The sequence below is a fragment of the Lissotriton helveticus genome, chromosome 1_1 (genome assembly GCF_964261635.1).
Source record: "Lissotriton helveticus chromosome 1_1, aLisHel1.1, whole genome shotgun sequence".
Taxonomy (NCBI): domain Eukaryota; kingdom Metazoa; phylum Chordata; class Amphibia; order Caudata; family Salamandridae; genus Lissotriton; species Lissotriton helveticus.
Window position 1 is genome coordinate 885,412,827 of NC_136057.1, and position 17,182 is coordinate 885,430,008.

The 17,182-nt window shown below is 48.1% G+C and overlaps 1 protein-coding gene across 2 annotated transcripts in view; it reads left to right on the plus strand.

Moving 5' to 3' along the window:
* MON2 (MON2 regulator of endosome-to-Golgi trafficking) overlaps positions 1-17,182 on the plus strand; it is a 1,009,595-nt gene that overhangs the window by 952,941 nt on the left and 39,472 nt on the right. For both annotated transcript variants that reach the window (XM_078675668.1, XM_078675659.1), the window contains one exon: positions 10,027-10,109. In XM_078675668.1, coding sequence (XP_078531794.1) covers positions 10,027-10,109 — 83 coding nt within the window. The remainder of the gene's footprint in view (positions 1-10,026; positions 10,110-17,182) is intronic.

The window sequence follows — 17,182 nt, forward strand, 5'->3', positions numbered from 1 at the left end:
GACAAAAGGTGGCCTAGGTAAGTGACCTGGGGTAGGCAGAATTGCAACTTCTTCTTGGAGACCTTGTGGCCATTTTCCGCAAGGAAGTGCAAGAGTTGAATGGTGGCGGTAACCGCTAGAGGGGTGGTGTCGGCTGCCAAAAGGATGTCATCGACATATTGTACCAACACCACCCCGTCGGGTAACTGGACTTGGTCTAGTTGTCTTTTGAGGGCCTGGCTGTAGATGCTAGGGCTTTCCGTGTAGCCTTGAGGCGCTCGGCAAAACCTATATGAGCGGGCTTTTAGGGTAAAGCCGAAGAGATATCGGCTGTCTGGGTGGATGGGGATGGAGAAGAATGCGTTCTTGAGGTCGATGACGGAAAAGGTGGTGGCAGTGGATGGAATCAAGGTCAGGATGGTGGTGATGTCTGAGACCACAGGGTACTGGGGTACCACCACTTTGTTGATCTCTCGGAGGTCGATGATGAAACGGTATGCTTTCTCATCTCCCTCTCCCTGCTTCTTGATAATGGGCAAGATAGGGCTGTTGCAAACGTTGCTAACCACTTCCTCTACCACTCCTGCGTCTATCAGTGACTGGATAATCATTACCAATGCCTTCTCGCCCTCTGGCGATATCCGATATTGTGGGAGTTTTGGGAGTGTTGCGTCTGGTCGGACAGTAATGTGCACTGGGTCGATTAACATACGCCCTACGTCCGAATCCGCTTTGGCCCACAGATACGGAGGTAGAGTGTCAAGCAGGGACGCGTCGACGTCGGTGATGGAAAACATGTGTCGGGGGGAACAATGTCTAAGCAGAACGGGGTTGTCGTAAAGAAACACTCGAACTCCATCTTGAGAACACCTAATCGTCGCTCGGAAGTGTTTCAGTAAGTCAAGTCCCATAATGGCGTCAGGGCTATTGGAGGAAAGCAAGAACGTGGTGTCGGTGGTGTTGTTTTCTACGTCAAAGAGAATCGGGGCAGACAAAGGGTTGGTGGAGGGCGTTCCATCGAAACCTGTCGATGTTATGAGTGAGCCAGACAAGGGTGCCCTTGGAATCAGTCGTTTAGATAACGCACTACGTGTTGCGCCAGTGTCTACCAGAAATGGAGACTTGGTACCCAGGACCTTAGCAGTGACATAAGGGCCCTGCTGGTCAACATAGAGCTCGACTGGATCCCTCCCTCGCCCTTGGCTGTCCTATGCGAAGGTGTGAGTGTCGTCATAGTCAGATTGTTGATATTGGTTCTGCCTGGGTCGGTCGAACGTATTTGGTCTGTTTGATCTGTCATTAGTTGCGCCATTTGGGGGCCCTCGTTGTTGTCCCTTAGGTCCGTTTGCTACATCCCTGGGGTCTTTGTTTCTGATCATTTCCAGAAGAACTGGGCACTGGGATTTCCAATGGCCAGTCCCTTTGCAGAAAGCGCACTGGTCTTCTCTAAGGTCTGTGCGTCCACTGTAGGAAGTCAGAGTGCGGTCCTGGGGAAATGTAGTCTTAGGGACGTTTGTCTGGTAGTTTCCCCGGTATTGGTCTCGTCCTATAGTCACCCCTTGCAGTTTGGCAATCATCACCCTCTCTTTTAAGTCCTTCTTCTTTTTCTCTGTCGCCCTATCGTTTTCATTTTTCTGATGCTCATAATATTGGGCCATTTGGAGAATCGCTGTAGGTTTGGAGGCTGCCCAACTACTCTCGCTGGCCTGTAGTTTCTGGGAGATTTCCGATGATAGGCCCTTAACATAATTCTGGACAAACAGATGGTGTCCGGTTGCAGTGGTCATGTCCTGGCCGCTGTAATCGGAGAACACCGTTTCAAACCGGGAGAAGTATTCCGATACATCCTCCTGGGGTTTTTGGCGACAGGCTGTTACTATCGACCAGTCCACTTTCTTTTCTGGGATTAGGGTTTTTAATTTCTCTACGATTTTATCTGGGAGGTCTAGAATGGATTTCAACGGCTTTTGTCCTGGTCCCCGTTGTTTGTCCAGGTCATCGAGTTGTGACCAGGTATGTCCAAACAGCTCAAGGTGGTCGACTTTCCGGATTTGCTTCCACACATCAGCTGGTAGACATAACCCGAAGAACAAGTCGATGTCAGCCAGGGTCATGATCGTTGAACCCAGGGCTGTACCCAATTCAGTATAGAAGGCAGTGGGGTTTTTACGTAGGTCGGGTAGAGATTTCCGGAATGTCAGTATCTCTTGCCGGTCCCATGGCTGGTAGACCCAGTTGTATACTACCCTTCCCTTCGCATCTTGGTTGTTTGCATCATCGTGAGTCCCTGTACCCCGAGGAGGAACCCAGTAAGGGGCAGCCTCACGTATCGGCATCATGGTGTTAGATTGCTCGGTTGGTGGTTCGGTCACTACGGGGGCTGCGGGTTTAGCTCCCGGCTTTCGTTCAGTGAGGTGGCGGAAAACCTCAAGCGTACGCGTAAGGAGGTCCGACACATCACACTCGCCCTCATCCCCGATATCGACCTTCCGGTACAGAGTCCTTAGGCTCTCGGGACCTTTGTCTCGATATCGGTCCTCGTATGCATTCAAGACATGATAACACAGTCGTACGGTAAAATGTCGTCTGTGACTCCCTGTATACGAGCTGAACATATCTGTGATGTACTCTTCATCATCCTTCCTTTCTACCAGTGTCCTTGCTATTTTGTCGATCCCCGCTCGCTCATCTTTGTCTAGTCTGTTTGTTCTTGCAGGGCCAGCCCCTCGAGTCTCATGGTCGTCTATCGTTGTTGTGGATGCGGGTTTTAACACAAGGGGTTCGGCTGGCACAGAGGCCATTGGGGCCGACGCTGTGACGGTACCTTCGTTTGTACCTGGGGGTGGCGCGTGCTGCGCCACGGGTTGAGAAGGGGCATATGGAGGGGGCATGTAGATGATAGGAGGACCTAACAGCAGGTCCTCATTGGCTTGTCGTTTCGAGGGTAAATCAGGGTAGAGCATGGAGGGGGTTCTAACCGGACACTGGCTTGGCGTTTCCATTTCTAGTTTCTGTTTAGCTTTCTCTCTTTCCTTTATCTCTTTTTCTAGTTTCTGAGCAGCTAGGTGGGCTGCTTTTCGCAGCTCTTTTTCCAACCTACTCTCAGTTTTCTTTTTACGTTGTTCAGTTTCTTTTCGCCACATGCCGAAGCTGTCAAGCATAGTAGGTGTTGTCTTGTTTTTACCCAGGGCAGTTTCTAGCGTTTTTATTTTATCATCATCGAAGGATCCTATCAGGGGCCATTGACTTTCTTGACCCTTTTTTGTATATTTATGCCATAGTCTACTATAGGCTATAGCGGTCAATCCATGCTTCATGAACATGTCCTTATTAGGGGTGCCTTCCAGTGGGGCTGGATGGTCCATCTCTAATAGGCGGTCCGGGCTAAACAGGCTACTAATCAGTGGGGAGAAGACAGACATGACGGCTCGTAACGAGGGACTAAAAAGTCAGCACTGCCTATCTTATCACTAGGTGCAAAGACTGGACAGAATATTTCTATTCTACGTTTTTTGCAGGCAGTGAATACCTCATGGATCAAAAATAACAAAAGACCAATAAATAACAATGGGGAGAATGAGCAGGTCCGCAAAGATCTGCGTTACCTACCCTTTTCACTATCTGCAAAAAGGGTGGTCTCTTCCCTGTTTGCAGATAGGGAATCTCCAGGAAACAATAGTTTTGTGAACAACAGTTCAGTTTCAAGTGATTATTGAGTGGGGGAGAAAAAATAAGCACGGCTGCTGCCCTACCTATCCTCCACTGTTTGCAAAGAGAGAGCCCGTTGTTTCTCCGTTTGCAGACAGTGAATCTCCAAATAAATAAAAAGAGCAATACTAGTATTTTTAAACAAACAAGCAATCAAGCAAATATTTCGCGACTTGTCGTGGTTACACGACCTTACCCGGACCGCATGGACAGTTTCCTGTCTTCCGAATCCAGCGCCCGATCGTCCTCTCTTCTTCGTTATCCTCGCGGCACTCCTGATGGTTCCCAGTCAGGACCGTAGATCACTCGAGAGAGGTCTGTTCGGAACCAGTGAAGTTCGGATGATCGGCTGTCAGACGAGGGTCTATCGGACAGACGCGTTCCCGATCGTTGCAGTCGTTCACTTTGTCGTCAGGACCTCTCCCACTGGATCCATGGGTCGCTGATGGGCCCCACGCTTGGGACGCCAATTGTAGAAAATAATTGGGGGGCACTACCAACCAGGATATAAGATCCTTAAGTATTTGCCCGGCGGTGTCGCCTCTTGAACCCACAAAGAAGTTAAACTATTGAAGAGGCAGGCGCTGGAGACTGGAAGGCAGGAAACAAGGTTTTTATTCTCTCCGGAGGAGAACACAACAAAACGGGCAGAAGGTATCGTTCTGAGGTGCTCTAACTGCATCCCTGAGGCCTGGCCTCTTATACACAAGTTTATCTTTTTATTGCATGTAACACATTCTCGTCGATACTTTGATGTACGGAAAGACATCCTCCGACTCCCCCCTTCCCAGCCCGTTCCCACGCAAGGTTACAGTGGGAGTCCCCGCCCCGTTCACAACAGGTGATGATCATCGCGCAGCTGGATATTCCGCCGATTCACGGAGTGTGTGGGGTTTGATCGGATCTCGTAGGGCGGGGGGCCTTGATCAACCCGGGGATCCCTTGCTGGGGGGAAACTTTCTATTGCACGGGGAGGGGCAAGGAACAGTATCGGCAGAGCTGGGTGCCGGCCTGGGAACGAGGAAGACAAACGGGCACACGGGGAAAAGGGGTTTGCATCAAAGGGCCGGGGATCATAAATGGGAAGAAGGGAGGTGTCGCGCTGGGAACAGGACGAGGGCCTGGCGCAGAGCAGCGCTGAAGAGGGGTTTTATGAATCGCGGCAGGTGCAGGCAGGGGGGTTGTCAGTATGCGGGGGATGCCGGCGAAGCTAGGAGTGGGAGAGAGGCGCGCTGGCTCTCGGCGGGAGCAGGGAAGCCATGGTGTTCAAAATGGCGGCCGTTTTACGCGCACAAAAAGGTTAAGGAGAGCAAGAGGGCGCCGATAATGTTGACGGTCTCAGTCCAACTTTCAACATCCCCTTGCACCAGTTTTACCTTGACCAGAGGCTCCAGGCTGTGGTTGGCGGCCTCTGACTGGCAACTACCCATACTCCCTTGCAGCTGCGCGGAGCACTCCTGGTGCTCCCCAGCAGGAGCCCGCATGACCCCCAGGTCACAGCAGATTTTCTGACCACTAATAGGGAGCGCACACCAGCCACCGGCAAAGCACCCCAGCTGTCACTGCAGGGCACTAGTGTACCCATCTCCACCTCCACTTTCCATTCACTGGGCGGGGGTATCAGTCAACATGAGTTTGGCGCCAGGTCATTCATATGGGCTGCACTCCCAGGTCTCCGGCGGCTAGCGCCACCACCATTACCTCCTGTGGGCCTCTCAAGTTGCGTCGATTTCCTCAGGCATCATCTCTTCCGTGCCGCTTGGCCTTAGGCCCTAGCAGTGTGCTCACATTGTAGCTCTCTGTCCAGGCTGCTGCCCCATCTCAACTCATGAGTTCCTCTCCGGCCGCTACTCTGCATGGCACACTGCTATTTTGGCCTGTGGTCCACCAACTTAGCTCGTCACTCTCCGGCCATGGAAGATAGCCCCCAGCCCTGGAAATGTGCACCATTGGTCCCACCGCGACACATGTGTCCCCCATTCAGTTTTGGGGGCCCGGGGCAACCCCAATTAATCAGGATAACTGCTTCTGTGAGCCAATGGTGCTGGACTTCTTGGGGCACACAGCCAGCTCCAGGCCATGCCATGCTCACCCAGATTTTCAACGCCGACCTGATCAACCATCATTGTTCAAATCATGTTTCCACCTACATGTTTTGTGATACCTCAATAGGACCTTAATTTATTCTCACTTATCTCACTTGTGTGCCCCATTTGAATCAATGCACAGCTGTTCTTTCCGTCTCCTCACGTTGAAGACCATCTTTACAGTGATCGCATCATCTCTTTCTGTAGTGAGCTACAAGCGCTTTCTCTCTAGTTGCTGTATGCCACCTTTTTCCCAGATAAGCTTGTTCTCCGGACAAAAGCAACATTTCTACCAAAGGTCACCACACCTTTCCATATAGGGCAATTGATCCCCCTGATGGCTTTCTTCATTCCATCCATCTAAAGTGGAAGAAAGACTTTATTGCCTTGCTCCCAAGAGAGCCCTAAGCTTCTATAACAATTACACTGAGGAACGTTTGGTGGACAATCAGCCCTTAGTGGATTTCTCTGAGGCGACAATTGCAAAGCTGTGTAGAATTGAACCATCCCCAGATAGATTATCATATTCATTAAGATCTGTTATGGCCTTGTGTAGGAAGATGGTTTAGCCTATGGTGCACACTTATTTAAGTGAAGCAGCTTCCACTAATCCAGACAACCTTTATGATGATTTTAGTGGTCTTAGACAACCATAGAAAGCGCTCTAAGTGGTATCGTTGGAAAACAGCCTTCAGGCTTAGTCCAGAAGATGTGTTAAGCAGCTTGTTTTTCCAGAACTAATCATATAGTGTAGGTTAAACTAAAAGAACCACACGGTGTAGTTATAAAAATAGTTATATTTACTATACGCATTCACTAAAACATTGGTATATCTCCTACCTGAAGATATCAACGCAATACACACAATATTTCAAATGTAAAATAGGTAAATAAGCACAAATACACAATGGTCTCCAGGAAGAGACCAAACCATATATGAAAGAAGTGGAATGGGAATAGCGGGCGAAGTCAGGACTAGTACCAGAAGACTCAGAAGAGCTGGGGACCCAACGAACACCTAGGTAAGTACCCAGGAACCCTTCTGAGGCTATGTGCACAGTGGAAACACAGCTGTGTACTCAATGCAAGTCAACGGGAAAATGCGTTGCTGTTTTTAAGAAGAAGGACCCTTCCCAGTGGACCCTGACGAAACCCAGTGGAAGTAAGAAGGTTGGAAAGTTACACCCCCCCCTTGGATACTCCAAGAACCAGAATACCTACACCAGGGAAGCTGGGTGCATAGGTGTCAAGTGATGTTGGGAAAGCCATGAACTGCAATGGAGGACTTCAGAAAGGATGCTGCTGACAAAGAAAAGATGCTGCTGACGAAGAAGGTGAAAGAGTCCGATGGAATCCAAGGATGGATTCTTGAAGAGGAGTACCTGCAAGCAGAGGGGACAGAGTCTATGCCACTTGCAACTGAACAGGAGGCACGGAAGACCAATGACCACCGATGATGAGATACAGGAGAGTTGACGATGCCCTTGTCGCTGCAGCTGTGTGTACCAGGTGACACTGGAAGATCAGGAGCCGTTCACAAGCTGTCCCACGTCGGGATTCCAGAACCAGGGGGTCAGTGTCCAGGGGGAGCACAAACAAGCCTTGGCAGCCGCAACAGACATGATAAACGAAGAAGGTGCAGCATTGGGACCAGCGAGGTCCAAGGGACTCACCAAGTGCAGGAGAGTCGGAATAGGCCCAGAGCAAGCAGGGGAGCCCACTAAGCCCAAAGAAGACCCTCAAGGTGACCCACAGACAAAAGCACAGGAGTCGCAAGAGGACCTCTTGTAGCTCATCAAAGATTCAGGCCCACGGTGATTAGGATGGGGTTAGGACACAGATCTTGGCATGAAGAAATGCTGGAGACAGGAGCTTCTTAGAAACCGAAGATCTCTGGAGGAACTGAGTTAACAAGTCTTGGTAACAGCAAGTTGATGCAGTGCACAGTGGTTCTGTTCCAGCGGTTCCGACGAGGAATACTGGCAACAAACTTGCTAAGAGGGCAGGGCACGCCTTGAGGAAGTTGCCTGTGTTGCTGGGCCTTTTGTAGTCCGTAGGACATCAGGAGCCGCAGACCGGTCAGCTTCGTTTCAGTGCCTGCAGATGCAGGGGAGTGACTCCTTCACTCAAAGGGAGATTACTTTGGGTGTCTTTGATGCTCACAGCCAAGTAGAGGAACCTTGATGGAGCGCACGCAGCACAGAAACCTTGCAGGATGATGAGACCAGGAGCAGCAGGAGTCTTCCTTGATGCAGTTTTGGTTCCAGGCGAAGTCCAACAAAGTCCAAGGTGCCCAGATGGTTGAAGTTGAAGTAGTTTCATGTTTAAATCTTGTCCCACAACGAATCTGAAGAGCCACCCTCAGGTAAGGCCTTAAGTACCCTAGGGAAAGGGTTGGAACGATTTAAGGATCCCTCCCAGAGGAGGAGCTGGAGAAAGGGGAGGATACTCCCATGTCCTTTGTCCAGTTTCAACCCTGAACTGGCTTAAACTGGAGTATGCAAGGAGGGCACGAAAAGTGCCCTTCAAAGCAGTCTGGTGGCTCTGGCAAGTGCCCCTACCCCAGCCAAATACACTAAGACCTCTCTGGGAGGTGGTCACACCTCCCTGTGGCAGGAAACCTATTATTCCGTCTTCCCCTGCTCAAGCTCAGCAGCAGGAGGGCAGAAACGTATCTGAGGTCGGCAGCAGCACTAGCTTGCTGTTAGACCCTAAAAGGCTGGTACCGGGAATACAGGGAGCCCTAGTGCAAGGGATCCTACATCCAACACTGCTTTGGGGTAGATTCCAACATGTTTGATACTAAACATGACCGGTTTTGGTGCAGCCAATATATAGTTATACATCTTGCATTTGACATGAAGTCCACTATATGTATTAAATGTCTGACCACACTTCCAAAACCTGGAAAATTCACTTTAGGGTTTGTAGGGGTCTCCTGCTCATGCAGGGGCACCCGCACACTTTTAACCAAGCACCCTGCCCTCAGGACTGAAGAGCCTGCCATAGGGGTGACTTATAGGTTTTAAGTGCAGTGACCTCAGATATAAGGAAACGTATATATGTTGTAAGTGGTGCTGGCACCAGCTTATTCTGGCTGCAATGGCAGGCCTGTAGTCACAGTTTGAATGATCTCTCATGGGGGCATAATATATGCTGCAGCCTGTGGGAGACCACTAGTCTACCTATGCCCTGGGTACCTTAGTACCATATACTAGGGACTTTCATGGGTACACCAGTAGCCAATTGGGAAGGTTCCAAAGTACTTACCACTGTCAAATTTAGGGAGGAAGCACAGTGACTGGGGTCCTGATTAGCAGGATACCAGTCAGACTAGTCCGAATAGCACCAGCAAAAAGTGAGGGTAACCATGAAAGCAGATCCTACTTTCCTACACCTGGCCAAGGAACAGTCTCCAGGTCTTCACACTATTTCCACCAGAGCAAAGGCTGCTGCCACTGTACTGTCTATCTTACATATCTGCCATGCAGCTACATGGGTATCAGTTCACGAAGCACTGCTGCCTGGATATACAGGTCCAGCAGGAGGGTGATTTTGTACAGTCCGTCCTGCAGTATTTCCTGGTCTGCTTGTGTATCTAGTCACAAGTTGTGGAGTATAATGATTGAAGTGTCCATCAAAAGGAAAAGCTACTTTTCTTGATATTACCTCAGATTCCTCACTGACCCACCCTCTGCCGTGTTCTGTGAAATGGACTTGTCTTGTGCATATTAATAAGATTTCAATCTATAGGTCAGTACTCTAGTACAGTCTGCTTTCCAGTGACTCCACATGTGACGACATAGACGGGGATCAGAACGAAACCAACGTCATCGCTTGGAGGTGGTGGATGTGTAGTGACCCTGACATCACCTCCGGGGCAGGGTGGGGCGGACACACTGTGAAGCCTCACACTGTGAAGCCTCACAACACCACTTAGACGCACAAGGGAATCACTGATAAAATTCTCCGGATCAAGTGTGGTGCCTAGTGGTATTCACAAGATAAGAAATCTGTGGTTAGTTAGATTATCCATCAGTAAGAACGTTATGACAGGTAAGTAACTGTTGTGCCCCAGTCTAAGGTATGCAACAACACCATAACATATAGTAAAGATTGTTCACAATCCTACGGGATTGATCTTTTCTGAATAGTACAATTTTAAACTATCTAAAGACAGCACCTTCATAATTATTTGAGTGATGAGCTACAAGAAATTTTATATAAAGGAATATTTTGTTTGGCTTTGCAGACAGCGAGTAACAGAAATTATATTTGTGCTGAAAGCTGTCAGTACCTTGATCGATTCCCTCAAGAAGACTCATCCTGAAAATGGTAAGTGATATATCATACTGTTTGAAAGACCAAAACTATAATAAAATGTTAACAAAACAAGACATATTTTTTGTAAATTACTCTTTCTTCCTGCTCTTTTCTAATGGAACTGGCATGATCAAAATATGATTATTTGGAGAGACTGGAGAGGTTCTGGCCGCCGGGAGGGCTAACTGGCTGGCTAGAGCTCAGATTGCTGCTTAGTTAAAAAAAGGGAAGTCTCTAGCCTTTCCCACATAGATGAACTGCTGGATGAGGAAAATCGATTTTCCCCCAAGGGTACAAGGCATACATATGGATTTTAGTCTGCTAGTTTGACTACCAGATTTTGAAATAAAGAGTTGACCAATGTTATACAAAAATATGATCTTGTGATCATAAATCGCCCCTCCGCTCTTAGCTGTTTTTCATTGCATGTTCCTCTCTGGTTATTTCACTTCGTTTGGAAGATAGCATCGGCTCCCATTTCTGAAAAAAAAGCTTCCTTGGATCCTAAGGATCTAATCGGCTACTGTCCCATTTCATATCTACCTTTGCCCACAAAAATCATCCAGAAAATCATGAACATCAAACTCGTCACATTCAAATAAATAGCCTCTTGGCCGCCGCCCAGTTTGGCTTCCGTAGCGGCATTAGCACAGAGACTGCCCTGCTCAAGGCTACCGAGGATATCAGGCAGGCTCTCCATCAGGGTGGCAGTGCTGCTCTCATCCTACTTGATCTCTCTCCAGCCTTTGACACTGTCAATCACAGACTGCTGCTGGATCGTCTAGCTAATATCGGAGTCACTGGCTTAGCCTGGGACATGCTCAAATCTTTCCTCTTGGATCGCAAGCAATCTGTGCGGGTAAATTAGATTGTCTGACACTCCTCTCTGTTCCTTGCAGGGTCCCTCAGGATTCCTCGCTTAGTCCGACACTTTTTAATGTCTATGTCACCACTTTGCCGACCTTATACAATCCTTTGGTTTCTCTTTAACCTCTTACACAGACTACACCCAAATTGGTGTCTCTTTAGCTCAGAATAACATAAGCTCAGGATACAGATTCTGTAAATGTGTGCAAGCAATCAGCAGCTGGATGGAAAGAAATTTTTTAATATTGAATTCAGATAAAATTGAACTGAGGATTTTCGGTGCCCAATTCTCTTTTTGGAACCCATCATGCTGGTCATAAGATATGAGCCCGATACCTACACCTGTCAGAAAGACCCGCAATCACGGAGTCCTCATTGATGATAATCTGAGCTACACTGACCAAGTCAGTGCGGTGACTGGCTCCCTTACTCATGCTTAGAACCCTAAACAAGATACTCCCCTACATTCCTGCTCATCTTCATTGGTGATGGCTAAATTGGACTTTTACAACAGCCTTTTCCTCAATGCTCACCAATACATTCTGAATAAACTACAAACATTGCAGCACATGGCAGCCAGACTATTTTTGAAAATCCCAAAATACGAGTGTGTGTCTAAAGCATTCAGGAAACTGCACTGGATCCCCCTTAGATAGAGGATTACCTTCAAGACTCTCTGCATTGCATACAAGGCTGTTCGTGGCATTGACCTGTAATTTCTTCTGCAGAGTTTCACCCGGTGCCAACCAGAAAGAACCTTACATTCAACCAAGCTCGGAGTTGTCCCTAGGTTCAATCGAGCAACCTGGGTTAGCAGAAGTTTTGTGCTGGGAGCCACATAAGCTTGGAATACACTTTCACCGCACATCATGGATGCCCCCAAATTACTGGCTTTCAGGAAATTGCTGAGAACCTGGCTTTTTAACTCCTCTTAGTCTCCCAGTCTTTTTTACCTTCTGTGCTCTTCATTGCCTTTTAGCTAGCGCCAAGACACCACCGGTTATTCACTGTGCTTTAGAAAACACAACAACAATATAACGTGCAGGAATCTTATTTACCAGTTCCTTCACTTGTGGAAGACCTTGTGGGTTCCACATTCAGGCATAAAGGTTAAGACATAGTTAGAATAAGGGAGGACTAGCCAAATGGGTAGCAGTGAGTCTAGCTTTCACTTTCAGCAATATTTCAATGAACTCACTCGAAACACTGGGAGTTGAACTAGATTTCCCATCCAGGAAGGAAATTAAATTGATAAACGTATATGGCAATCACTAACGTAGGGGTGTTGCCTCATTTATAATAGAGTAGTAACATTGTTGAATATTTAGGACCTGATTTATAATTTTAAAGGCAGCCTGTTGTTCCTCCATAGGGGCTGAGTAAATTACTCCCCGCTCAGTGGCAGAGAGGCCATCTCCCAAATGTATAAATGACCACCAAACAGGAGGTCATTTACAGTGCATTGACAGGAACTGCTGTCACAGCGGTTCCTGTGAAAGCATATTGCTGCTTGGTACAAGGCTGCATCAGCATGACACAGTCCTGCACCAAACAGTTTTCTTTTAATATTTTCAGAAAAGTAAATCCTGAAACTGGATAGTCTTTTTGAAAATAAATATAGTCCTCTCCCATGGCGGGGAGACCATTATTTGCACTTTACTGTCCCTCACCACAAAGGTTTGCCTGGAAGTCACAGACAGTAAAAAAAATGCCTAACTGTCTATCCATCCTGATTGTTCGGGCGAACAAACAGTAATTTCTCCTATGACCTTTACTCCGTCGAGCCGTTGGATTGGTTTGGCTATGGTGGTAATGGAGTAAACACCACCGTAGCCAAACCGAAAGTCCTCCTGCATATACATTTTGCAGGCTGACATTGTGTTGGTGGTATGTATACGCCATTGCGACAGAATATACATACCACTAACATATAAAGCAGTCCTTTAGATCTCTGGAAAGTGATGGACAACATAAGAGAGGAATACGATTTGAATATATATTGGTGTACAATTTTCATTACAAAATTGGGTCTGGTTTAGTCAATAACTTTGTAGATCACAATGATAAAATTATGTAGACAATACCAGAAATTGTAACTGAGGTAGAAAAAGTGAAGAAGGGCGCTAAATATCTGTTAAATGTTATGATAGATCATAGCTTTAGAAATATGAATGTCAAATTCTAGTCCATCACCCAATAAAATTCAAATTTTGGGTGAGTAAGGTTGTAAAGTATTAAACATTTTATAATTGTGCACCTTTCCCAACGCTCATGTCTTAAGTACTTTCATGAAAAGAGAGCGAACATAGCCTCCTTCTTTTACTGTTACCTTTTAATGGTCACCCCAACTCTAAATCACAGATTTACCTGGCTAGGAGAGGGCTTTTACTTCAAAATTTCTTCTCTCAAAGACCCCTCCCAAAAGTTTTCCATAAACCCAGTTCTCAGATTCTGCCCTCCTCCATAGTTCTCATCCTGGCTTATACACCCTGTTTTGATTCCTAGGCCTCTTCTTCTATCTCCAGCTATGATCATCCTGACCTTCTACAGAATCTTCTTCATTAACTGTGCTGCCGGATTCCCCCTGCCGAGCCTTTATGAATGTCATGCTGTATTATAAGGATCACATGTTTAGAAGGCTATCTTGTTGAATCTTATTTTCAATCATTAACAACTTGCCTTCTTTGTTTTTTTTTTTTTAAGTTTTAATGTACTATTTTCATTGTTATTGACTAACTGCACATTGTAATCTGTCCTATTAATCATCATTTTTATATTTGCTGTACTGTAGCTTGGTTGGCCTTTCAACCTTATTAATTTTTTCCCTTTTCATTGTAAAGTGGTCTATCGCCAAAGGACCTTGCCCGCATTTTATAAAACTATATAACATGAATAAACATATGTTTAAAGAAAAAAAGCTCAGAAATTCCCTCTAGATACTCCAGTTAAAGTGGTTACTAAACTAAAGAAATTTAGCTAGTTATGGTTAGCTAAGCCCATTGGGAGGGACTCCAGGTACTACCAATGGGGTCATCTGACTGTCATACAGGACCTAAGTTCTATAAGGAACTCCTTTCTGGATCTTTTTCTAAATGTGCTTCAGTACACCTCAAGCGGCAGGTAAACATATTATTGTTGCTGGAAACTGCTAAGGGCCTTGAACCTATTGACCATACGGGACTCCCCACTTCCTCTTGGTTTACTACTCTTTTGTTAGATGAGATGACCTGACCACTGAAATTGTCACTCCTGCCGTGGAAGAAAAGGAACTTCTATACAATTGTGGGTTCTCAGTTTTTTATGCTGTTACTTTCTCCTAGGGATGGATAACTCCGAAGCTTTCAAGACATATCCTGCCCCTTAGATTTTGTGACTTTTCTGTACCCAGTGGTTTTCCAACTTGATGTACGAAGCATGTACAGTGTGTTAGGTGCTGAGTGACCAATCACTGGCTTTAGCATGGGTTCTGTGGGTTCTTCACAATATTTTCTCTTCTCCTATACATAGCAACACATATCGGCCATCAAACATATATTCGTTCTCAGTTGCAGTCTCTGGATCTCCAAATTGCCTCAAGGCCCTCTAGCCATTCAGGTCTTCAATGCGGTTATTTCTTATGAAATATATACTTATAACTGCAGATTCATCCCCTTTTGAATGTCCCCAGGTACCAGACTGGATCTGGAAAATGTAAAGCATTTAAACCATTCCATTCCTGGGGCCGTATTACACAAAGTGCGCGGGGGGGCAATAACCATTTACACCCATTGTGCGTGCCCCAGGTGCACTTTGGTATTACAGACACTCTGTTAAACTGAAAGCGCTGATGCACGTACAGCACTTTCTTAAGAGGGCTTTCACTTTTTTGCATGGGGCGTGGCCCCATGCAAATGAGGTAATCCCTTTGCCTCTGCGCCTATGACGTATTATAGGCTAGTGCAGAGGTAAAAAAGATGTCAGGGGGTGCACTGACAGTGTGCCACCTCAAGGGTGGCGACTGTCAGTGCACCCCTGATAGTACCCCTCTGGAGGAGGGACAAAGGGTCCTATGGACACCCCAGATATCCCCTTGCAGGCGGGTGCAGTCACGCACTGCACCCACTTGCATAGGGATCTCTGATCGCCTTTAAAAGTGCGGGCGGGTTGATGCCTGCAGAGTGAAACATGGAGTGACTGTTTCAAAGATGCTCCATTTTTCACATGGTTGTTCTGCCCTGAGGGCAGCGTGAGTTCACAGCTGCCCTGGGGGCAGCACAATCTATGTAATAGGGCGCCCTTTCCCTGTTTGCGCCTGGTGAACCTGTATCTGAAAGAATCACGTTAGTTAGATTACTTTCCTTAGAATAACCCCCAGGCGTCAGACTGGATCCGGAAAGTTTTCGCCAGCAGTAACCCTGCGCGTCGGTAGGCATTGTCTGCGGCTCCGCGTCCGTCATCGGCATCGTGATCGCCGGGATGACGTTGTCGGAGTCCTTAGACGACGCCATCACACGCTGACGTCGGTTCTTCTTTTTTCCGCGCCAGCAAGTGCAGATCTGGGAAGATCTTAGTCATTTTTTGACTAACTATTTGGACATTTTTGTCTATCTTTTTCGAGTCCACTTCGACTCCTTGTGCCGGTAGGGATACCCGGTTTCAAGCCGTGTGACGCCGGTCACCGATTGATGTTGGTTACCGGCCCCCACCGCCGGTATCTCTACTGTCTTGGGGCCGGCCACGATGACAAGTGGTGCCCCGACTGCCCGGCCTTGACGTCAAAAGCTAGGCGGTAGCGGTCCCGCAAGCTCCTCGAGATCTGGTTGTCAGGTCCACGCTGCTCGAGGCCCCGGTCGAGGAGGAAGTCGAGGGACCGGTCACGGAGCCGCAGCCCCCACCGTTCTTCAGGATCCAAGTCCTCGCAGTCAGGTAAGTCGAGGAATGGTAAAAAGAAGTCGAAGAGATTACATTGCGCTTCTGACTCCCCTCGCCGGTTGCGTGACTCAGCCGAGGGTTCGAGTGGCACCACCCGCGCGGCTCCAGGAGTCGCATCCGGTCCCACACCCTTGGGTCCCTGGACTTCATGCGACTCCGGGCAAAATTTTAGACTTCCTCGTGGCCATGAGGACTCTCTTCCTGCCGTCGAGGCCTGCCGGAGCGCCTTCGGGCCCCGCAGACCCGGCTGGGGGTCCTAGCAACCCAGCGACTTTGACCCCGGCGTCGACTTCGGTCCCGACGCCGCAGGCCCCCGTGGGATCCAGGCCTGGATCCCGGTTGACGCCAGTTGACCTCATGACTCCTATCCGGCGCTGACCTCCACGGTGCAGCTTCCGGCGCCGTCCTCGGACGACGCCGTCACAGATTTCAGTTCGTGTCCGGCGTCGGAGCGGCGCTGCTCGGCGCAGTCTCGGGCGTCGATGGGTGAGCCCTTCACTTATGACCCTTCTCCGTCATTTTTGCCTGTTTATCAGGACACGGATGAAGGGGAGGACTGGGAGGGGTCTGAGGACCATCTGGCACAGCAGTGTCAGTTAAGTCAGGACTAGGCAGATGAGCTAGGGGAAGCCAGTGGTCTAGACACTTCGCCTGACACTGGTTTAATATTTGGATGACAAAAGATCATCTTTCTTTCCGAAAAATGTTGAAGACTCATCTATTCCCAGCCAGATAATTAGTTGCTATCTATTCCCAGCCAGATAATTAGTTCCTATCTGTACGCTCTCTTCTTAGCGCTGGGAGGCCTACGGGTAGCCATGCGCTTTATAAATGTCTCTTTCATTTCATTTCATTTAATCTCTCCTCCTTCCATGGCTACGGAGGAGGGAGCGATGCTGCGCAAAGCGGCCAAGGCCTTGGGCCTTGAGCTCCCTGCAGCGGCCGTGAGGAATAACCTCCTCACTGACGTGCTTCAACCGCCAGTAAGCTCTTCGGAGCCTTTGCTGCAGTTTAATGAAGCCCTCACTGACGTTCTGATAGGCACTTTGTCCAAGCCCACCACAGTCTCTCCTGTGGTTCGGAACGTGGCCCGGCTCCACCGCCCAGCTCCTGGCGACCCCTGCTTTCTGTCCGTACATCCCACCCCTGAGAGTCTGGTTATCCAGGCCTCCTCGTCCCAAACCGCCTTCCCGACCGCAACGCCGGACTGGAATCCAAAAGGATGTAACAGTTTGGGAAGAAACTGTTTTCCTCCCTCAGTTTGGGATTGCGAAGCAGTAATACCGTATGCCTTTTGGACCGTTACA